Below are 23747 nucleotides of genomic sequence, written 5' to 3' on the forward strand. Positions count from 1 at the left end.
GCTGGGCTTCCTTCTGGGCAACTGCAGTAATGCTTCCTCATTCTAATATAAGCACAACTCGGTTTGTTTAACATTTGCAAGGGCAGCCGCACAAGCTGTGGGGCTGGGAGGTGTTTGTTTGGCCTGTTACTCAGAGAGACAGAGAGGCTGGGTTTGGCAATAGATTTAACCTTCTATTTCACTGGATTTGTGGCTTAGTCATAAAATTGTCCAGCCCCTCCCTTCTCCTTCGCTTTACTCTCTCACTCTCAGATAACTGTGCTCCGTTTGGCAACAACTGCCAAGGAAGAAAGACACCTGCAGGGCGGTTTGCCCTTATAGGAGACTCCAGACTGAGGGGACGGAACAGCAAGGACACAGAAAAGCAGGTAGAATTCTGGGTGGTTGGGCAAAATAATATTTGGCACATGGCTCTATGCCAGTTCAAACTTACTGATTTCCCCTGGGTGCTCTCTGCTTTAATCTAAGGGCATTGATCCCCACATGCATGAGATATTTGACAGCATTTTGCTTTTGCGGCAATGTCAGTTCTCCATTTCGATGTCTGATCCACGATTGGCTGTTTCTCGCATACAAGATCTGGTCTGAGGCTGCGGGCACTGAGCAAGGCAAAGGGTTTGCCAACCTTTCAACCGGCCTGTGTTGCTGCGCCACAATTTGCAGTGGTAGAATAACATTTATCTATGTGCTGAGGATATGTTCACCTGCTGACTCCTGCCTAACAAGCTGCTTTTAAGAGCAGAGCTGCACAGGGGCCGGTTTGAACTCAATTCACGGAGCGCTCAAGAGAGTTGCCACATGATCTGGGAAAAGAACCCTGCCTGCTTCTATGCCTTTAACAGTAACTTGGCAAACATTGTCACCAGCTGATGTCCACAGATCAAGCTAACAGCTTAGGAGCCTTTAGGCTACAGCAGCGGTGGACAACCTGTGACCCATGAGCCTAATTTCATGGGGCTTTTCCATACAGGTAGCCCTGAGGAGGAAAATTAAGATCATCACCACCTTTTCTATCTCTCTCTTCCCCCTGTACCTTGTATTTGAGATCCTTAAAAGGAAGAAAAGGGAGAACCCAGCACAGAATGATGTTTTTCTCTTAAGAGAGACTTTGAGAGAATGTGTGGAATGGCTTTTGCCCCACCTCCAGCAACGGCATGTGCCCCCAAGGGCATTCAGGCCTTGATGGCGGGGTGGGGGGGACAATATTGCCCATTCCTGGACTCCTGCATTTTTTACGGGTCCAACCTCTGTTGCTGAGGCTTCAGAACTTGTTTCTGTCTGAATAAAAGTCCTGTAAAAGTCAAAAGAAGGGTGGTGGCGCTGTGGGTTAAACCACAGAGCCTAGGACTTGCTGATCAGAAGATTGGTGGTTCGAATCCCCGTGACAGGGTGAGCTCCTGTTGCTCAGTCCCAGCTCCTGCCAACCTAGCAGTTCAAAAGCACGTCAAACTGCAAGTAGATAAATAGGTACCACTGAGGCGGGAAGGTAGATGGCGTTTCCATGAGCTGCTCTGGTTTCAGTGTTCCATTGAGCCAGAAGCGATTTAGTCATGCTGGCCACATGACCCGGAAAAACTGTCTACGGACAAACACCGGCTCCCTCGGCCTGTAAAGCGAGATGAGTGCCGCAACCCCAGAGTCATCTGCGACTGGACATAACGGTCAGGGGTCCTTTACCTTTACCTTTTTACCTTTAAAAGTCAAAAGCAAGGAACGCTCCCCTCAGAAGCAGAACAGCTCTGATACTTTGAGCAAAAGCCAGAAGAGATTTATTTAAACTTGTGTAACTGTAAATGATAGATGTCCTTTGCTCCATTTCCCCCCTAAACTACTGTGAATAATCTTCATGTTTTGAAGATCGCTTAGTCTCTCAGATGTAAGGATTGCTGCTGTTGAACATTACTAGTGCTTTCCTTTCCAACAGCATTTTGATGTCCCTGAGGCAGGGACAGCCGGCTGGCTTATGAGACTTAGTGAGGCAATTGCCTCAGGTGGCAGGCTGGGGAGAGCAGGGAGGAGGAGAGTGCCACTTGCCACATTCTGCGCTTGGTGTGCCAGTGTGGTGTAGTGGTTAAGAGCGATAGACTCGTAATCTGGTGAACCGGGTTCGCGTCTCCGCTCCTCCACATGCAGCTGCTGGGTGACCTTGGGCCTGTCACACTTCTCTGAAGTCTCTCAGCCCCACGCACCTCACAGAGTGTTTGTTGTGGGGGAGGAAGGGAAAGGAGATTGTGAGCCACTTTGAGACTCCTTCGGGTAGTCATAAAGCGGGATATCAAATCCAAACTCTTCTTCTTCTTCTTGGCACCTGCACCCGCCTCCTCCTCTGCTGCCGCCAACCCCAGCACTGACCCCCATCACCGCCAGATCCTCTCCATCCTCCTTTCTTCTCCTCTGGCACCGTCAGCACTCCAGGACTTCCCCAGGTTACCTCCAGTTGCCACAGGTCACAGTGGATAAGGAGGTAGAAGGGCGGGGAACACCTTTTCTGGTTTGCCTCAAGCGGCAAAATGTCATGGGCTGGGCTGGCCCTGCCCTGGGGCTTCTGCTTAATTTCTTAGCCACAACCTTATTATCAATAAGGAGGAAGTTGTAACTTTTATGGGCTATAGTTGAGTTGCTCCTCAAGTGAAAATTCCTGTTCTCTGCTCCCCACCCCACTTCCTCAGTTCCGCTAACCCTCTGTGAATGCATTTGCTCATAGCAGGTTGTTTAAAAATGGTGTGTGTGTGTGCGCGCGCACGTTTTATGGGATCTGTAAGCCACTCCTTTTTTCCTGTTACTGTAAAGCATTGCATTATTAGAAAACATTCCCTTTGCTGAAGCAGGCATATCCCTCATGTGCTACGAAATACATTTGTAGAAGGACAATAATTGCAGCAGGCCAGGAGGGTTCTCTTTTTATTGGATTCTTTCATAATGAACAACGGGCGTTAAATCCATTCCACTGTGAAAAGGTCCCTCTGCCATGGGAGAAGCCCCAGGACCCAGCGGAATAGAGCCATGCTGTATACACAACCCCACTGGTGTTTGCAACACAGCTAAGATTGTTGCCAGGCCTCCTTGAGGTGGACAGAGGCTCTTAAGCCTTTGACAAAGTGATGAGAAATCAACAGACAATGCCTTTGCCAGGGAGCATGGTGGTCCAGTGCTGCAAGAAGATATACAAAGCTTATTCCATATCAAATCTTCCATACAGCTGCAATAGGAAGGAAGCCTCTAAAGCAGCCTTTCTCAACCTGTGGGTCCCCAGGTGTTGTTGAACTACAGCTCCCATCACCCCTAGCTAGCAAGGCCAGAGCTCAGGGATGATGGGAGTTGTAGTCAAAAAACATCTGGGGACCCACAGGTTGAGAACCGCTGCTCTAAAGGAACATGATATCTCATGCAGCCGCATGCTGAGTCAGACCATTGATCCATCTAGCCAAATATTGTCTTCCCCAGCCCTGTCTTCCAGATGTTTCCCACTACAATTCCCATAATCCCCCACATCATTGGACTGGGGCAGATGGAAGTTGTAATCCGACAACCTCTAGTAAGCACCAGGCTGAGGTAGGCTTGTCTATTCTGACTGCCCCAAAGGACATAATAAGAGACCTGCTAGATTGGGGCAAACAGTCCAACATCCAACCAGATTCTTATGGGAAGCTCTCCAACTATAGCTTGGGTGCAAAAGCTCTCTGCTGCTGTTCTTCACCAGGGACATGGTTTCAGAAACTCCTGGGTGGTAATGTGATGACTAGGAGGCATAGCCTTATCTTCTGCAAATTTGTCTGATCCTTCTTTAAAGCTGTTTGTTGCCCATCACCACCTTTTATAGCAGAAAATTCCACAGTGTGACTTTGCATTGCGCAAAGAGGTATTCCTCTGGCTTTGAATCTTCTAGCATTCCACTTCGCTGGGTTCCTGGAACGGGTCTTTCCTATCAACATGGTACCTAAGCATTCTGCTGCAGGTGAACTTAGATTTAAACCACATTAACTGGTCATTTCCCCCTTCCTTTCTTACTCATTTGAGGTTTAGCTTTGCTAAGTTGGTATGGCCATTCCTTGGCTCCACTGTTCTGCAAGCACCTCTCCTAATTAATGGCTGTTCAACCAGCTTCAAAGAGATTCCAAGATAGTTGTTCCTTGTATGAAGAGCCCCGTTAGCTTAATTGGCTGTCCTTGGGCTTTGGGTGAGGGGAACCACAACTGATGTGAAAGCCAAAGGCATCCCATTAAAATCCTGATGGAGGTTGGATTTCTGTAGGAAATTGGCTTACATCTTGCATCCTGAAAAAATTAAATCTCCAATTTAAACTGGGCGCTTCAGATAAGTAGCTATTAGTGGAAGACACTTGCACCACCCAATCCCTCATACTATTTTTTAATAATAATAATAATAATAATAATAATAATAATAATAATAATATCATCAATGGAGTTTAAAATAATGGAAAACTTTGTCTTCTTGTTTGGGGGGGGGGGCTGCTGTCTATATGGACCATTTATATGCTGTGTCTGGGATGGAGAAAAGACTGTGAGCTTAATAGACCAGCAGATGAAGAACATAAATCTTTCCTCATTTTGAGTTGCTCCAGCTCCTTGGCCATTTTGACTGCTGTTTATGGGAACATTTCTAGCCCTTTGTTAGGTGAGGCAACCAGGACTGTACACAATACAGTGGTACCTCTGGTTGCGGACGGGATCCGTTCTGGAGCTCCAGTCGGATCCCGAGGTTTCCCCAACCAGTGGGACTGCTTCTGCGCATGCGCATGGGGCGAAACATGGAAAAATACTTCCGGGTTTGCCGCGTACGTATCCCAAAGGATATGTAACCAGAGGTGAACATAAGTAGAGGTGTAGCAGGAAACCCCAGAGGTACCACTGTACTCCAAAACCAGCTGTGCCATACATACCAATCATGATATTGGTATCTTTACTTGCAATAATGTTCCCTAAAATGAAATTTGTCCTTTTCACAGAAGTTAGTATCTAAATACCCTTAGATTCTGAGAGTGTGACGCAGGTTTAGGTTACTGTCACTTATTCTTGCCTCTTATCTCTGTTTGTATCTGTTCCAAATAACTAGGCGGCTGTGATATGATACTTAAGAAAAATGATTTGTGCGCCGGGAAATACCAGCTTTGAATCATGTCTCATCCATGAATCTCCTAGATGGTTTTAGGCAAGGCAGGAAGGACACGACTCCTAGGATATAGTCCAAGGCAGGGATGGGGAACCTGTGGTCTTTCAGAGGCTATTGGACTACAGCTCCCATCAGCCCCAGCCATCATTGCTGATGTACAAGGATAATGGCAGTTGTAGTCTCACCACTAGTGATGTATGGAAGTGAGAGCTGGACCATAAAGAAGGCTGATCGCCAAAAAATTGATGCTTTTGAATTATGGTGCTGGAGGAGACTCTTGAGAGTCCCATGGACTGCAAGAAGATCAAACCTATCCATTCTTAAGGAAATCAGCCCTGAGTGCTCACTGGAAGGACAGATCCTGAAGCTGAGACTCTAATACTTTGGCCACCGCATGAGAAGAGAAGACTCCCTGGAAAAGACCCTGATGTTGGGAAAGATGGAGGGCACAAGGAGAAGGGGACGACAGAGGACGAGATGGTTGGACAGGGTTCTTGAAGCTACCAGCATGAGTTTGACCAAACTGCGGGAGGCAGTGGAAGACAGGAGTGCCTGGCGTGCTCTGGCCCATGGGGTCACGAAAAGACACGACTAAACGACTAAACAACAAAAGTCTCACAGCATGTTAAAGGCCACAGGTTCTCCACCCCTGTTCTAAAAATATGTTGTGTAGTGGGGTCTCCTAACACCTCTCACCACCCTTAACAAATGACAGTTCCCAGGTTCTTTGGGAGAAGCCATGACTGCCTAAATTTGCAGGAAGTTGCTTTAGCTAAATAGGGCAGATGAAACCTAAATAAAGTTATTTGACTGAGCGCTGTTAAATTAAAGCACCATTATTCGCTGGTTCCTAACATTCCAGCATCCTTGTTTGGACAAGGTAAGTGCCTTGCGGTCAGTAAGGCTGCATTTAATTTTGGCCTCAGTTCCTTGATTGCCTGTTTACCAAAGATAACCATGAATATGTCGTAATTCAGCCGGACATCCTGGGAGACCACTCACCGCACTGTACTCTTGGGAGATTGTTATCAGCTTCCTGAGTGGCAGGGGCCCCGGAATGGACAAAGGAAAAGGTGGGGGGGGGGAAAGTGCCTGCAACAGAGCGAAGAGCTGGTAATGCTATCGGGGGCAACCTGCCTTCCAGAATCAGCATCGAAAGAAAAATCGATTAGCGTTCCTTCCTTGCTTACAGCCTCATGCAGACTAGTGGTGTTCTTTCTTCTGGAATCCCCTGCCCTACCCGTCTAGTGCAGTTGTCCCTAACTGGGGGTCCATGGACCCTGAGGAATTCTGCGTAACCCACCCAGGAAATCTGGGGCACCATTCAGATAACAAAACCTACCCCAAAGATATCAAAATGTTCAAAAGGTAAGGGATCCATGGTTTGGCATTTGAAGAACGGGGGGCTGCAGTACTTAGCTAATTGGGAACCACTGGTCTAGTGGACTGGTCTATGCTTAAACCTGGAGCATTCTGGAATCCTGGTTTGGATCAAGGCATGGGTCTGCCATTGAATATTGCACTCTGGTTGTTGCTTGGGTTATTGGTAAGTCGACTGAGTGTCGTTAGAAGCTCTAGGTCTCAGTTGTGTGGTATGTTAAAATAGTTACAGTCCATTGGTATTGATTTGTGGGGGATAAAGCTATCGGGTTCCACCACATATAAAAACATCATAAAATGTCAAGCAGAGGCTGTGTTCTACCTCTACTGTCATGGGCAGTATTTCTTTAGATACCAAGTTGCTGGAAATCACGAGTGAAGGGAGAAGCTGTTGCTTTCAGGTCTGATTTAGGACTTCTCATAGACATCTGGTTGGCCACTGTAAGTACAGGGTGCTGGAACAGATGGTCCAATGGCCTGATCCAGCCGGCCTTTTCTTACATTCTTATTAGTAAGCAGCAGCAGGAGCAGCAGCACCTGTTCTTGGTAGAAGCCTGAGAACACCTCTAACTCTCTCTTACAGCAGAAAGGAACTAAATATATGCTCAGTGGAAGAGAGGAAGAGTGTGTGCTTTAGCCATGTTAGATTCCAGATTCTGTCTATGGCAGATCTGGTTAAATTGTCTCAGGTAGGAGGGAATCGTAGAATCAAAGAGGAGACATAGAATTGCAGAGTTGGGAGGGATCACCAAGGTCTAAGCCCTGCAACTCAGGAATCTTTTGCCCGACCCACAACCAGAGATTCAGAGTCCTCATACTCTACCGACTGAGCTGTCCGGCAGCTAGAGGGCTAGGAGAGACTAAGGTTAACCACACACCAAATCTAGGCAAGAAAAAAGTGCCAGCAATTCCTTAGAGTGAGTTTCAAAGGCAATGGGTTGAATTCAATGCTAATCTAGCTCAGAGCAGATTCATTGAAGTTATGGGGCATGACTAACTTAGGTTCATTGTTTCAGTGGGTAGAGAACTCTGAGTAAACTGCAAAGTAGTCCATGCAACAGGTAATTAAATTGTGGGACAGGCTCTCATAGAAGGCAGTGGTGGCCACCAACTTGGATGGCTTTAAAACAGGAGTAGTCAAACTCATGGACACTATGATGGTCAATGGTTACTAGCCAAGATGGAAGCTATGTTCTGCCTTCCATGGTTGGAGGCACTAATGTTTCTGTAGGTCAGTCGCTGGGAACCACAGGAAAGGAGAGTGCTCTTGTGCTCAGGTCCTGCATGAGGTTTCCCACAGGCATCTGGGTGGCTACTGTGACAACAAAACATTGGACGAGACAGGCCACTGGCCTCATCCAGCAGGCTCTACTTTTGCTTTTAGGCTAACTTAGTTGGAGACAACCCAATGCTCCTCTGACGTCTTCACCGGGTGCTGCAACCATTGACTCTTGAAGCTCATGCTCAAACTAACATGGCATGGTAATTTGCCGCTTAGCACAATGTGGTGAGGATGGAAGGTCTCAATATTGGGAACAGAGAACTGGTGGCCCTCCAGATGTTGCTGGACTCCAACTCCCATCAGCCCCAGCCAGCATGGCCAATGCCCAGGGGTGATGAGAGCAGCAGTCGCAACCCAACAACGTCCAGAGCGCCACAGGCTTCCCATCCCATAATGACAATGAAGGGTTGCGGGGAAATAAAGGGCTGCTAGGCAGAAATTAAGTGTTGTCTTCCAAATTAATTCCATGGGATACTTAGGTCTTATATCTAAGATCCCAAAATCCTCTGCTTCTAGAGCAGGAGTGGGGAAACTATTACAGGCTGAGGGCCGTATCTACATCTGGGCAGCCTACTAAGGGCCACATGCCAGGGGCAGACAGAGCCAGAGGCACGAGTGTGTGAAGCGGGGGATGTAAATTTTGCCTAGTTTCTGCACACACAACACAAACACATCCTTCTCTAATTTATTTTTATTTAGAAGCATTTATTAACTGCGTCAACATTTAACAAGTCCCTATGCTCCCTATTAGGGACACAAGTGGTGCTGTTCATTAAACAGAGCCTAGGACTTGCCGATCAGAAGGTCGGCAGTTCGAATCCCCGCAACAGGGTGAGCTCCCATTGCTCGGTCCTTGCTCCTGCCCACCTAGCAGTTCAAAAGCACACAGGGCAAGTAGATAAATAGGTCCTCCGGCGGGAAGGCAAATGGCGTTTCCGTGCGCTGCTCTGATTCGCCAGAAGCGGCTTAGTCATGCTGGCCACATGACCCGGAAGCTGTACACCGGCTCCCTTGGCCAATAAAGCGAGATGAGTGCCGCAACCCCAGAGTCGGCCACAACTGGACCTGATGGTCAGGGGTCCCTTTACCTTTATCTTATGCTCCCTATTACTGAACAGAGTTCTAATAACTCTAATAACAGAGCTCAGGGATGCATTCCAGCCAGGCCAAAGGACTCAAGGTGGATCTGAAGCAGTGCTTTTGAGAGGCGTGGTTGAAAAGGGGGTGTGGCCAAGAAGGGTGTGTGTCCTGGGGAATGTTCTGAGAGTCAGACAACATCTTAAAGGGGACCAAATTTGACCCCTTGTCCCGAGGTCCCCCACCCATGTAATCAAGAATCAGGTCTTTTTCTTTTAAAAGGAAGACAGAGAAGTACAAGCAAAACCTGTTTCTCCAGAACATAACAGCAGAACAAACAAAAGGGTGGATGCATCAAGGAAGGATGTCTCTATCGAATTACCTTCTTTAAACGCTAAAAAAAAGAGAAAAAGATTGGCTCCAGCTCATCTTTATGCAGTGTTTCTTTTGCTTAATGGGAAGTAGATAGTAGAGAATCCATCCTGTTTCAGCCTGTCATTCCAACAATGGAGGAACCTGAGCACAGGATAATTTCCCTATTCATTCCTATTAATAGGTGGCTGTTTTTGAAGCCAGCAGCCGACATTGCATTTTTAATCTCCATCCTGAGCACAACATCTATAATAGTTTTCAAGCAAACATATATTTTCCTATTCAGCAAAAAGGCAGCGAGCCAAACATTCATCCCCAGGAAATGTACATAGTTGCATTGGCTTGCACATTAGAGATATGGCCCATTAATTTCATTTCTGGATGTACATAATTGGAATAAGATGAATTGATATTTGCATTTAGGTATGTGCTTATCCATTGTGTGCGCATATATATTAAGATATATCTTAAGGCGTAATTCTGTTATTCCAAATCAGGCATGCTCAAGACTCTGGGACTAAAACTCATTTATACGCCATGAGATAAATTAAGTAAAAAACCGAAAGCGTCATTAAAAAACAGAGTAAAGCACAATGCAATGTTCTCTGTGTGTTTCCATTTTGAGTTTAAGGTAGTTCTGCTGTGCTTCCACACTGCAGTTGAAATCCTATCATGTGCACATTTACCTGGAAGTAAGCGCCATTGAACAGTCTATATGCATTTTTACTTCTGAATAAAAACGCATGGGCTTGTATTGTAATGTGTTCAGTATGTATGTCAATTTCAGTTTGTCATTTTCCTAACGTTAAGTTCAGCTTTCAAGATTTCAACATTTTTTAAAAAAAAAAGTCCTCGTGAAAATTCATCCGCGTTTTCGTGTGAATTTTTCCTACTATACACATTTGTGTGTGCAGTTTTGCTTAATATGATGCGTTCCTGCAAAACAATTCCCCCTAGTACAATGTGGGTTTTTATGTTATCTTTGATAATATAAGGTTTTCCGCAGGCGTCTAGTGACAGGACCTGCCTAATGTTAGTAGGCAGAGAGATTCATAGCGCACTAAAAGACAGAATCCTTGCAAATGCAGAATGAACATTATGTGGCATTGTAAAAGTGCAAGTTCCACAGTTGAAAGTGGTCAAACTGGTCCCAAGCCATGAAGAGCTTTATATGTAAGATTGTAGGTAAAGGTAAAGGGACCCCTGACCATTAGGTCCAGTCGTGACTGACTCTGGGGTTGTGTGCTCATCTCGCTTTACTGGCCAAGGGAGCCGGCGTACAGCTTCCAGGTCGTGTGGCCAGATGACTAAGCCGCTTCTGGCAAACCAGAGCAGCGCACAGAAATGCCGTTTACCTTCCCGCCAGAGCGGTACCTATTTATCTACTTGCACTTTGACATGCTTTCAAACTGCTAGGTTGGCAGGAGCAGGGACTGAGCAACAGGAGCTCACCTCGTCATGGGGATTCGAACTGCCAACCTTCTGGTCTGCAAGTCCTAGGCTCTATGGTTTAACCCACAGCGCCACCCGTGTCCCTATGTAAGAATGTAAGTTCCAACAAATTCCTCCATTGCCTCGCTGACATTTTCATTTGCCAGAAGGTGGAAGAAGCAATAAGGGGATTATCAACTTGGGCCTGGTCCTCACCAACAGGAAGGAACTCATTGACAAAATAGAAGCACTGGGAAACTTGGGAGGAAGTGATCATGGCCCCCTGGGTTTCATGGTACAGAATCAAGGGAAAGATCAATGTAGTTAGACCTGCACTATGGTCTTTACGAAGGCTGATTTCAAAACATTTAAGGAATTACTGGGGGAGATCCCACAGTCAGAAATACTCAAAGAGAAGGGAGTCCAAGATGGATGGGAGTTTCTTACAGGTGAAATATTGAAGGCACAATTCCAGACAATTTCTTCAAGAAAGAAAAGTGGAAGGCACCTAAAGAAACCAATATGGCTGCATAAGGAGCTTACAGATGAGCTGTGATTTAAGAAGGGCATGTATAAGAAATGGAAGAAAGGGGAAATCACAAAGAAGGAATATACAACCAGTAGCAGGGTGAATGTCAGGCAGGCCAAAGCTCAGAGTGAGCTCAGGCTTGCAAGAGAGGTTAAAATTAATCTTAATAAATGTTTCTTCGGCTACTTTCGAAGCAAGAGGAAGGTCCTCTGTGTGGAAAAGATGGGGAAATGTTAGCAGGTGTCAGAGAGGAGGCGGAACTGCTCAACGCCTACTTTGCATCTTCTTCACTGAAAAGGAAAACAGTGCGCAACCTGGTGATGACAGAATAAATGGTGTAAGGAGGGAGCTGTAGCCCAAGACAGGAAAATAATGAATTCAGATCTCCAGGGCCTGGTGACCTCCCTGCACCCAAGGGAACTAAAGGAGCTTGTGGATGTAATCTCACAGCCTCTGTCTATAATCGTTGAGAAATCTTGGAGGACAGGTGAGGTTCCTGAAGACTAAAGGTAAAGGGACCTCTGTCCATTAGGTCCAGTCGTGACCGACTCTGTTTACTGGCCAAGGGAGCCAGCGTACAGCTTCCGGGTCATGTGGCCAGCATGACTAAGCCGCTTCTGGCGAACCAGAGCAGAGCACAAAAATGCCATTTACCTTCCCACTGGAGCGGTACCTATTTATCTACTTGCACTTTGACGTGCTTTCAAACTGCTAGGTTGGCAGGAGCTGGGACCGAGCAACAGGAGGTCACCCCGTCACAGGGATTCGAACCACCAATCTTCTGATCGGCAAGCCCTAGGCTCTGTGGTTTAACCCACAGCGCCACCCGTGTCCCTTTCCTGAAGACTGGAGGCGGGTAAATGTCCCCATCTTCAAAAAGGGCAGTGGGAGATCCAGGTAGCTACTAACCGGTGAGCTTGACATAAATACCAGGAAAGGTGCTAGAACAGATAATTAAACAGTCCGTCTGTAACCACATAGAAAAGGAGTTGCCAGGCAAAGATATATGAGGCAAGGTGTAAACTTGTGGAATTCCTTCCCTCAGGAAGTTTGGCTGACTCCCTGGTTTTTTGCCTTCAGGGAAGCACTGAAGACATTACTCTGTCACCAGGCTTTTGGCTTGTTATAATTACTGCTTTCCCACTGCTCTTGTGCAATGCATAGTTTTAAATGCCTGCCTTTAGCCACTAACTATTTATCATCGTATCTTACTGCACAAATTGTTTTAAATTGTTCTGACCTGCCTCGGAGCCACCTGGCTGTCAAAAGGCAGGACAGACATTTCAAAAATGAAAGGATAAAATACAACAAAAAACAATAAAGGTATGTCTGAGTTGTACCATTTCAGACTGCAGTTTCACATGCTTAGTGTTTCCTATGCCTCCGCCTCCCCCTAAACTCCTCCTCAAGGAAAATGAACGCCGTCTTTTAAAAATTGGGATTTTTCTCCCTGATGCGCTCATTTTACGCATGTGTGTGTGTGTGTGTGTGGGAGAGAGAGAGAGAGAGAGAGAGAGAGAGAGAGAGAGAGAGAGAGAGAGAATCAGTGCTAAGTTTCTAGAAAAAGAAATGCTGGAACTCACCATGAACACATTCCTTGTTTTCTTCAAATGGCAATGCCCCCCCCCCCCGAGAGGTACCAGAACTGAGTTCCGGCAAGTTCCGGTTGTGGAGAACCATTCAGGCCTGCATGTTGACAAATTATACTTATGCATCACTAAACGAGAAGGTGCAGGTTTGCAGAGGAATTAGCATGTGTCGATTTCTATGTAGAGGTGCATTTTTAGAAATCATTACAGTGGTACCTCAGGTTACATACGCTTCAGGTTACATACGCTTCAGGTTACAGACTCTGCTAACCCAGAAATAGTGCTTCAGGTTAAGAACTTTGCTTCAGGATGAGAACAGAAATTGTGCTTCGGTGGCACGGCAGCAGCAAGAGGCCCCATTAGCTAAAGTGGTGCTTCAGGTTAAGAACAGTTTCAGGTTAAGAACGGACCTCCGGAACGAATTAAGTACTTAACCCAAGGTACTAGTGTACTATAATTTAAATAGAAGTGAAGCTCATCTTGCCGTAGCTGGGAAGACTATGACCAGGAGACCCTCTTCACCTGCTCAGTCTGCTGCTCAGGTTGGTGCCGTTGATTGACAAATTCAAGACGCTGCACGTCTCCCCGTCAGGTTCTTTACGCGACCGGATTTGGAACATTGAGTGCAATTCTGGCTGCCTCACCTCAAAAAGGATATTGCAGAGTTCAAAGGGGCTCAAGAAAGGACAAAAAATATGATGGAATGGAATGGCTCTCCTATGAAGAATGGTTGGGGCGTTTAGGACTAAGGGGGGATGGGAGCAAGAGGCTACATGATAGAAGTTTATAAAGTTATGCATGGCATAGAGAAAGTGGATAGAGATAAGTTTTTCTCCCACTCTCCTTGGATGGAAAGAGGTTGGATAGCCAGAATGGCAGATCAGGTTGATAGACTATGCCAAAATGGCAAAATTAACTGGCAAGCTCAGGAACCAAGAAGACAAGAAATTTTTAAAAAAGAAAGACTGGGAAATGTTTATACAGTTACATACGCTTCAGGTTACAGACTCCGCTAACCCAGAAATAGTGCTTCAGGTTAAGAACTTTCCTTCAGGATGAAAACAGAAATTGTGTTCCAGCGGCGCGGCAGCAGCAGGAGGCCCCATTACCTAAGGTGGTGCTTCAGGTTAAGAACAGTTTCAGGTTAAGAACGAACCTCCGGAATGAATTAAGTTCTTAACCCGAGGTACCACTGTAATGTATATACAAAATTATTGTAAACATTAGCAGGATTTTAAATGCACTTGTAATGTATTAGAAATTACAGATAACTTAGGAAGATGAAAATTTTGGGGAAGTACTGATAGGCAGATGAAAACAGAAGTAAGAGGACCCATCGATGGGATGGGGTGAAGTCAGGAGATTGAGAGCAATCTCAATACATGAATGTGCAAGACATTTGGATGTAACTTTATCACTTTTTCCCGTTTCTTTCTCTTTCTCTTTCTCTTTTCTCTTATCTATCTATCTATCTATCTATCTATCATCTATCATCTATCATCTATCTATCTATTTATCTAATCTATCTATCTAATCTATCTATCATCTATCTATCATCTATCTATCATCTGTGTGTGTGTGTGAAAGAAGTTGGATAGCCATCTGCCATGGATGATTTAGTCGAGATTCCCTCTGCAATTCTGATTCATAACACTAGAACCCAGTGACATCCAATGAACTTGTGTGTTGGAAGATTCAAGGTGCCATTCATAGTTCAGCTATGGAAATCGCTACCCTAGTGATGGCTGCCAACTTGGATGGCTTTAAAAAGAAGGCTAGAGATGAGGATGAGATGAGCTCATCAGGGGCCATGGTTTGCCTCCACTGTTGGATTTTGATTGGGGCAGTGGGTGGGGAGCGTGCACCACTCCTCTGATCAAATGTGCAGCCCCTCAAAGCTAAATTTTAATTCCCAGCACGGTGAGGAGACCAGTTGCAGGTCTCATGCATCATGTTTGATTTGGCCCCAAGCCGTGGACTTTGGATCTTCGCACATTCCCAAGCAGGAAGCAAGGAAACAGAGAGACTCTTCCACCCACTGTGTGAATGCCAAACCCAAGCATTCCATGACAACAGGGCAGCTCATTTAACGTCACCTTTCAGTGCTTTGTTTGTTCAAGGGATTTGCATGGGGTATGTACTGCCTGGGAGGAAAAGGAAGAATATACTTGCATAGGGAATTCTTTTTTTCAAAGCTGAATTCTACACAGTGGTACCTCAGGTTAAGCACTTAATTCGTTCTGGAGGTCTGTTTGAGAAGGCCTGTTTTTGCCTGTCAGTCTCTGCAACACTCAACTCGTATGGAATGGATGCAATCAAGGCCACCTAGCTGTGCGAAAGAAGCATTGTACAGTGGTACCTCGGGTTAAGAACTTAATTCGTTTGTTCTTAACCTGAAACTGTTCTTAACCTGAAGCACCACTTTAGCTAATGGGGCCTCCTGCTGCTGCCACGCCGCCAGAGCACAATTTCCGTTCTCACCCTGAAGCAAAGTTCTTAACCTGAGGTAATATTTCTGGGTTAACGGAGTCTGTAACCTGAAGCGTATGTAACCTGAAGCGTATGTAACCCGAGGTAGCACTGTATATGCCATTTCACTTAACAGTGTGGTGACTTGGAACGTTATTGGGAGTTGCCTGTGCTTTCATTCTGAGGTGGCCGACGACTGCTCTGCCACCTCCCCTCCCCTCTTCTCCTCACCCCCTTGCTGACTGTAAAATTGTTTGCGGGAGATTGTGGGGCAAGTGAAGCTGGGAAAACAGTGGCATCTGTTAAGACCACCTCCTGAGTTTCTGATAGAGGTGAGCTTTCTTGAATTGAGGGCTTCCGGATTCTCAGCTTAGCTGTCATAACACTGTACTAAGCCCGTTGGCAACGGACGGGACGAAGACGGGCCTCGCTGTGCGAGCGGAAAACCACATTACCGTTTGCGCCTAGGCAAGAGTAAGAGGGCAGTGATGTGGTTTAGTGTTGGGGAGCATTAAGTGCTGTTTGGGCCCTGTAGAGAAAAATAGGATCTGGATTAGATCGACCTTTGGAGTGATCCAGCAGGGCTCTTCTGCTGTTTTTGGGAGGAACACAAAGAGGTTTAAAGACTCTTTCAAGGCAAAGCTTTGAAAATGTAGTATAAACACTGACAACTGGGAAATACTGAGAACTAAGTACAAAAGGGAGAAACATGCTAAGAGGAAGGCTTATGTCCCCAGTGTGGAAGGATGTGTGGATCCAGAATTGTGTTCATGGAAGACAATCTTACTCAGCGACGAGTGATAGAAGAAGAAGAAGAAGAAGAAGAAGAAGAAGAAGAAGAAGAAGAAGAAGAAGAAGAAGAAGGGAGGAACACACAACTTTCCAGGGGAAAGAGAGGAAGATCAGACAGATTACAAAGCAGCAAGGCAATGCAGGATACCCTTGCTGATGCATTTTAAATACGGATTAATTTAAAATAAAGTTTCAAAATCATATTAAAAAAAAAAATTAAGGACAGCCAAGTGCTCCTGTTTTGGAATGGTACGATAGCAGAGGAAGGCTCTGCTTCTGGAGATGGCAAGAGGGGGGAATGTATTTCACAACTAATGTTGAATGTATTTTAATCTTTATATAACATTTATATACCTGCAGAGAGAAGAATTTAGCCCTCGGCTGTTTTGCATTTAATAAGACGTTTAAATAAATCAATAAATGAGAAACCATGGGATTATGTGCAATCTGAATTATTAAAAAGAATAATAAACACACCACACCCAGCGTGACCAAGTTATTTCGCAACCTGAGACAGAAAATCCCACAAGTGTCACTCCTTGGGAGTAAAAGTTCAGCAATAATAAATTTAAAACAAAAAACCTTTTGCTGTCCCTTTCGTGACCCCTCAAAACTGGCTGCCTGAGGCAGTCACCTTTGTCTAATGTATGGAAGTGAGAGCTGGACCCTAACGAAGGCCGAAGAATTGATGCTTTTGAATTCTGGTGCTCAGGGAGACTCTTGAGAGTCCCATGGACTGCAAGAAGATCAAACCTCTCCATTCTTAAGGAAATCAGCCCTGAGTGCTCACTGGAAGGACAGGTCGTGAATCTGAGGCTCCAATACTTTGGCCAGCTCATGAGAAGAGAAGACTCCCTGGAAAAGACCCTGATGTTGGGAAAGATGGAGGGCACAAGGAGAAGGGGACGACAGAGGACAAGATGAAACAAAAAAAATTCTTTCCAGTAGCACCTTAAAGACCAACTAAGTTAGTTCTTGGTATGAGCTTTCGTGTGCATGCACACTTCTTCAGATACACTGAAACAGAAGTTTCCAGACCCTTCTATATAGTGAGAAGATGGGGAGGGGTATTACTCAGAAGGGTGGTGGGAATGGGTGATTGGCAGATAGCTGTGATGAGCCTGTTGACGACTCTTAACGACTGCAATAGGTCTTACAGGAAAAAGCAAGGGGTGAGAAGGTGAAAAATGGCTTTGTCATGTATAATGAGATAAGAATCCAAGTTCTTTGTTCAGACCAGGACTCTCCATGGTTTTAAGTTTGGTGATAGGTTGCAATTCAGCAGCTTCTCTTTCCAGTCTATTTCTGAAATTCCTTTGTAGTAAAACAGCTACTTTGAGATCTTGTATAGAATGTCCTGGGAGATTGAAGTGTTCTCCTACTGGTTTCTCTGTCTTGTGATCCCTGATGTCCGATTTATGTCCGTTTATTCTAAAGATCTAGCTTGGTAGGCATCCTGTTTTGAGAAGTATGGCACTGTACATAGAGACAAAGGTGTGGTGGTTAGAATGTCAGGCTAGGACTCAGGAGACCCAGATTTGAATCCCTGCTCAGCCATGAAGTTCACTGGGCAACCTGGGACTAGTCACTCATTCTCAGCTTAATGTATCATACTGGGTTGTTGTGAAGATTACAGTGGAACAGATAATTATAGCTGTCACCTTGAGCTTCTAAGAGAAAGGGTGGGAAATCAATACAATCATAATAAACTCACTTCCCCAATGTTTGCCACTCAAGAGTCATTAACACAGCAAAATAATGTCCTTCTCTCTGTCTCTGTCTCACAAAGATAAACAGCAACCGAAAATCCTCTTATTTATAGTACTTAGCTCTAGAGCTCTCAATTTTTCATCTTCCCAACCTCATCCCATTTGTGCATCATTTCATTATACCGTATTTTTCGCCCCATAGGACGCACCTAGTTTTTTTGGGGGGGGGGGAATAAAGAAAAAATATATATTTTCCCCCCAGGCACGGGGCTGGCACGGGGGAAGCCCGAGCTTCCCCCGACCTCAGCCCCGAGAACAGCCTGCTATCCGCAAGCCTAGGGAGCCCGGCGGGAAGTCGCGCCTGTCTCCCCAGGCTTGCGGAGAGCTGCGTGAAGTCCGGGTGCGCTCTTCAGCATGCCTCAGGCTTCAGAATGCTCTGCACAATCCTCAGCTCTGCACAATCCTTCAGCTCTGCACAATCCTCGGGAGACCGGCGCGAATTCCCGCCGGGCTCCCTAGGGCTGCAGGCAGCTCTGCGCGGAGCTTCCTGAAGCCTGCATTCGTCCCATAGGACACACACACATTTCCCCTTCATTTTTTGAGGGGGAAAAGTGCATCCTATAGGGCGAAAAATATGGTATGTTCTTTTCAAAGTCTGCACAAAAATTCATATGTAGTTTCATGCAAATTTCTCCCACTACATGCAAGTATTGTGAGTGATTTTGCCTAAAATATGCATTCATCGAGCAGTTTTCTCTAATATAATGTAGTTTTCGTACAGCATTGTCACAAATACATGCATTTCAGGTCACATGTGTTTGTTGGAGAACTACACAATGTGAATTTCAAAGGGTTAGGTGTGTGTTTGGTTCACACGGGTTGAGGAAGTATAAACTGTGTGAATGTGCTTTAAAGTGCAAAGTGGCTTAATCTTTCCCTCTTCCTACTCTACAGCTGCTATTTTTATCGTTCAATTAGATGTCTTGTTAAATCAAGACCACTGACCCTTTTTTGCTTTCAACAGGTCGGCTCGCAACATTTGACAAGCTTCTGTACATATTTTGCTACGTTGGAACGAAAGGATGAGAGTGACAGGTAAGAAAAGAGGCCCTTTCCCCCCCCCCCCGAGGCAAGAATGCCTCAGGACATTTTCTTTATATTCTCACATACCTCACCTTGGTGTCAGTTTCTCACCCCTTGTCAGGTACAACATAGCAGAAAGTTCAGCAAGGAAAATGGGGTGGGGGCAGGTAACACCATCCCAGGGGCAGCCCTACAAATGTTGGAAGATTTAGGACAGACAAGCAGACAAAAGAAAGCATCTCTTTACGCAGTATATAGATAAACTATAGAATCTGCTCCTGCAAGAGGTAGTGATGGTTAACAACTTTCGTGGCTTTAAAGGAGAATTGGACAAATTAGCAGAGATTCCTGCATTGCAGAAGGTTGGGCTACAGTTGGGTCCCTTCCAACTCTAAGCTTCTATGATTCTTCTTGGTCCAGTATACCTGAAGGAGCGTCTCCACCTCCAAAGTTCTGCCCGGACACTGAGGTCCAGCGCCGAGGGCCTTCTGGCAGTTCCCTCCCTGCGAGAAGCCAAGTTACAGGGATCCAGGCAGAGAGCCTTCTCGGTAGTGGCACCTGCCCTGTGGAATGCCCTCCCACCAGATGTCAAAGAGAAAAATAACTAACAAACTTTTAGAAGACATCTGAAGGCAGCCCTGTTTAGAGAAGCTTTTAATGTTTAATAAGTTATTGTATTTTAGTGTTTTGTTGGAAGCCACCCAGAGTGGCTGGGGAAACCCAGCCAGATGGTCAGGGTATAAATAATAAATTATTATTATTATTATTATTATTATTATTATTATTATTATTACACATAAGAATAACCAGGAATGCCATAGTCAAGACATCAGTTGCTGGAAACCAAGCATCAGTTGCTGGAAACCACAGGAGAGAGGAGTGCTCTTGTATTAGGCTCTGAAACACCATCACAAAACCATTTACTGGGACTCACAAGTGGGGAAAACACTGCTCCACTCATGGCCTGCTTGCACGCTTTCCATGGGCACTTTGAGAATAAGATGCTGAACTAAATGGGCATTTAGCCTGATCCAGCAGAATTCTTATTGTGTTCTTATTATGTTGAAAGCCAGCTACATCTAGCCGTGGGGACATGTGCAGATGGCCAGGAACAAAAACAAAACCCGCCACCCTCTAGGAAATGCAGCCTTTATAGCCAAGGCACCATTTTGTTCTCCAAAGAGATCAGCGCTCCATCCATTACTACAAACTTCAAATCTCCATCAAACCATCGTCTGGGCGTTGTGGTGGATCTAAATGCCCGTTATGCATAGTGTTTAGTTTTTATATTATGTTGGAAGCCCAGAGTGGCTAGTGCAACCCAGTCACATGGGTGGGGAATAAATTATTATTATTGTTGTTGATGGTGCCCTTGTGGGCAAAGTATCACTTCTTCTTTTTTAATTTTTATTTATGATTTTCAATTTTATACATTTCAATAATCATTTTAAGATCTCAAAACTTGGCTTCCTTCCCCCTCTTTCTACGGTTCCATAAATTTATTTTTCTAATATATTTTCTCCACATTCCAAATTAACTTAACTTAATCATTTCTTCATCTTTAGATGTATACGCTTATAAACCTGCAGGTTATTACAGTAATCCTGCCAATGTTCTTATCTGTTTACAATTTGTTTGTAAATATTGAATAAACCATTTCCATTCTTCTATTTTTTTAAAAAAATATGTTATCTTGATTTCTTATTTTTCCGGTAAGTTTCGCCATTTCTGCGTATTCCAAAGGTTTTTGTATCCATTCCTTCTTTCGTCGGGATTTCTTCTTCTTTCCGTTTTTGAGCAAATAACATTCTTGCCTCTGCAGCTGCAGATGAAGTGTGACTTCTTGCCTAGTTAGGGAGAGGGCTCTTTACGATTTCACAATGGGCAAATATAAATCCTTCATTAAATCAAACCTCCTCTGCAAGAGGAATGTGCCCCAGCAAGCTCCTCATTGTGAGTGGTGGCTCCTTGATTTAGTTCATTGTCTCAACTTTTGAGACCCACCCGAAGAGTGGGAACTAGCTGGTCCAGTAGGCGATGCCTTCTGAATGACTACCATCTTATGAAGACTTGCGCTGTCATCCAGCTTTTAAAGCTGGACTGATTTGCAGACTTGGGGTTGGGCTCTTTGCTTGTTTGCTCAGGAACGCACCGGGCCTCATTCTTCTGCCTTGCCACCGGCAGTTTGTCCACCTGCTCTGCTCCTACCTTTCACCTGACCCCCCGTCTCCCTTCTGACTCAGGTTTGCTACGAATCCTGGCCGTGCTGTTCACCTTGGCAACAACTTGGCTTTTTGTCAACACCTATTTCAATCACACTGGCATGAAATCCATCAGCTTGAGGAGCTGGCTGGGTGAGTAAGTTGTGATTGTAACCAGAGAACTTTTTCGCCTCTCTCCTCCCGCTGAGCTTTCCTTCCTTTACACCTGAGAGAGCAGCCAGAGGGCAAGGATCTCTCTTGCAGCTTCCCACACACCCAAAATTAGAAGCAGGCCCAAGATCTTCACCTGATAGCTCCGTGGGGTTGCCAGGTCACAATCCAAAGGATCCATTTATGTGGTCTCCTTTGACAGCCACAAAGCAGAATTCAGGTGGGATTTTTGTCTTTGGGGCATTGCCACTTCCCAGCAGCTCCAGCCAGAGTACTGGGTTGGTGGAAGCTGTCTGTTATGTACTGAGTTGAATAGGATCCAAAATGCAGCAGTCTGATTGGTCCTAGAACAATAGGATTCAGAATGCAGCAGTCTGATTGGTCCTAGAACAATAGGATCCAGAAGGCAGCAGTCTGATTGGTCCACAGGAGCCACCCAATCCAGCTCCAGGTGGAAGTGAATCCACAACCTGATTGGCCTGCAGGAGAATCCCAGAATTAGCCAATCACGTGGGGCCCATTGTGTAAATAATGTATATAAAGCAGACATTCTGGGGGAACTCCCATTCCTCCTCACCACTATGAGCTGAATAAAGAGCATGAAATCCACTCTCGACTCCGAGTATATTTCCCTGTCCTACACAAAGCAGGCTTGTCCATGAGGCAAGGCTGGGGCAGCTGCCGTTCCTGCTGAGCTCTCAGGAGCTCTCACTGAAATCTCACAAGACCTCACGCACTCTGCGAGATCTCGCCAGACCCAGCACTGCCCCGGTCCTACCAGGTCCCAGCTAAAATGAATGGGGCCGGTTGTGGCTCTTCCCCTGGTCCCATTCATTTCAGTGTGTCTTCCATAAGACAATTCCCCAGAGGATTGTGCGTAAGGGCCGAGAACAGACGTGGGGGACATTTGGGCCTCCAGATATTACTGAACTACATTTCCCATAATCCCTGGCCATTGGCCATGCTTGCTGGGGCTGTTGGGAGTTGTAGTTCAGAACACCTCGAGGGCCAAAATTCCCCACACCTGGCCTAGAACAAGGCTAAGCCAGCAACGGCAAGCATTAGTGTGCCAAATTCATGATGAGTGTTCAAGGAAACCAGCAAGGAAGATTTTTTGGGGGGGAGCTTTTCTTTCCTCGTCACACATTTATTCCTACCTTGTATAAATATCTGCATGAAACAACTAAGACTTTTCATTCTGCTTTTGTTTCCTTGCCATCTCTGCAGGTAGCGGAGTTAAGCCGACCAGTGAGTACACTGCCTTTGTGTTCAACTCCGTTGTATAACCTGATATTTATTAACAGTTCTTTGCAACTCAGGGTGACGGATGAATATATACAACTGTCTCAAGACTATGTACAGCAGAGTACATAACAATATATAAGCATAGGCACCGACTCCATGGGGCCTGAGGGGGCCCGAGCCCCCTCAAAAATTCGTTTGGGGGGGCTCCGCCCCCCCAATAATTTAAGAAAATTATTAGTTATATTATGCCGTGTAAAATCACAAAATTATGTTGGTATTTTTTATTTTCCTTGTTTGACGATAGTTACCTTTTAAAATACATTCAGTAATGAGTTAAAACAAAGCCACTCCCGATCTAGAGAGGGGGTGGGGTTGCGGGCTCTCGACCCATCAACAATCTCGCGGGGCTGGCGTCAGCCCCGCGAGAAGCGGGGATTCCCCGTAGCTCATTAATATTCACCACCCACGGCGGCAGCCAATCAGCTGCCGCAAAGGGCAGGCCCTCACAGGTTCACTTAAGGTCGGGGCAGCCCGGGGCTCTCCCCTTTCGTTCCCCCAGCAGCAGCGGTTTGGAGGTCTTGGCCCCCCCAAATATTTTTTATAAGTCAGTATGGGCCCCCGCCCCCCCCCCGATATTTTTTATAAGTCGGCGCCCCTGTATATAAGTCAATTTCATGTGGATGCCTAGCTGGACATTGAGGACTTACATTAATTTACGTATATGTTTAACTTCAGATGCATTCACTCATAGTTACTCTGTCTGCAATGTGAACTAATGGTGTTTTCCACCTGACTATTAGTATTCTTCCTTTTTATTTGTTTCTAATAATCCCCTCACCCCTTCCTTTCCTCTGCTAAATATGCACATAAAAATTGTTTTTTTTAAAAAAAAATGATATTAGTGTTGTGATGCAAACTGCAGGTTGGATTTTCTTTTTCCTTGTCAGAAAAGCACATTGTCCGGCATAAATGCGGCAACCAAAGACCCTGCCCCAGCCATAGTTTTGCCTTCAGAATCACTAGCGGTGCAGCCAATGTGGTCGGACCTTCCATGTGCTTCGACGATGTTAAGTAAGTTCTGTGCAAAGGTGCAGCACATTACGCACCACCATGTGTCCATGTTTCATGAAGTAGCCTGTGCTGGCCTGGGTGGCTTTAAAAGAGGGTGGGGCAAATTCATGGAAGAGAAGGCTGCCTTCTGCCCTCACCGCGAGAGGCAGCATGCCAGTCTGAATGCCAGTTAATGGGAATCCCAGGTGGTTTTTTTAATGGGCACCAGACACTGTG

The 23747-nt window shown here is 45.6% G+C and overlaps 1 protein-coding gene across 1 annotated transcript in view; it reads left to right on the forward strand.

Moving 5' to 3' along the window:
- Positions 1-220: 220 nt before the first annotated feature.
- Positions 221-23747, forward strand: part of FAM3D (FAM3 metabolism regulating signaling molecule D) — a 41138-nt gene continuing 17611 nt past the window's right edge. The window contains exons 1-5 of the mRNA XM_081903496.1: positions 221-368; positions 18785-18855; positions 21087-21201; positions 22447-22463; positions 23408-23531. Of these exons, the coding sequence (XP_081759622.1) occupies positions 18843-18855; positions 21087-21201; positions 22447-22463; positions 23408-23531 (269 nt within the window). The 5' untranslated portion in view covers positions 221-368; positions 18785-18842. The remainder of the gene's footprint in view (positions 369-18784; positions 18856-21086; positions 21202-22446; positions 22464-23407; positions 23532-23747) is intronic.

Source organism: Podarcis melisellensis (assembly GCF_964234715.1).
Source record: "Podarcis melisellensis genome assembly, chromosome: 2".
Classification (NCBI taxonomy): Eukaryota; Metazoa; Chordata; class Lepidosauria; order Squamata; family Lacertidae; genus Podarcis; species Podarcis melisellensis.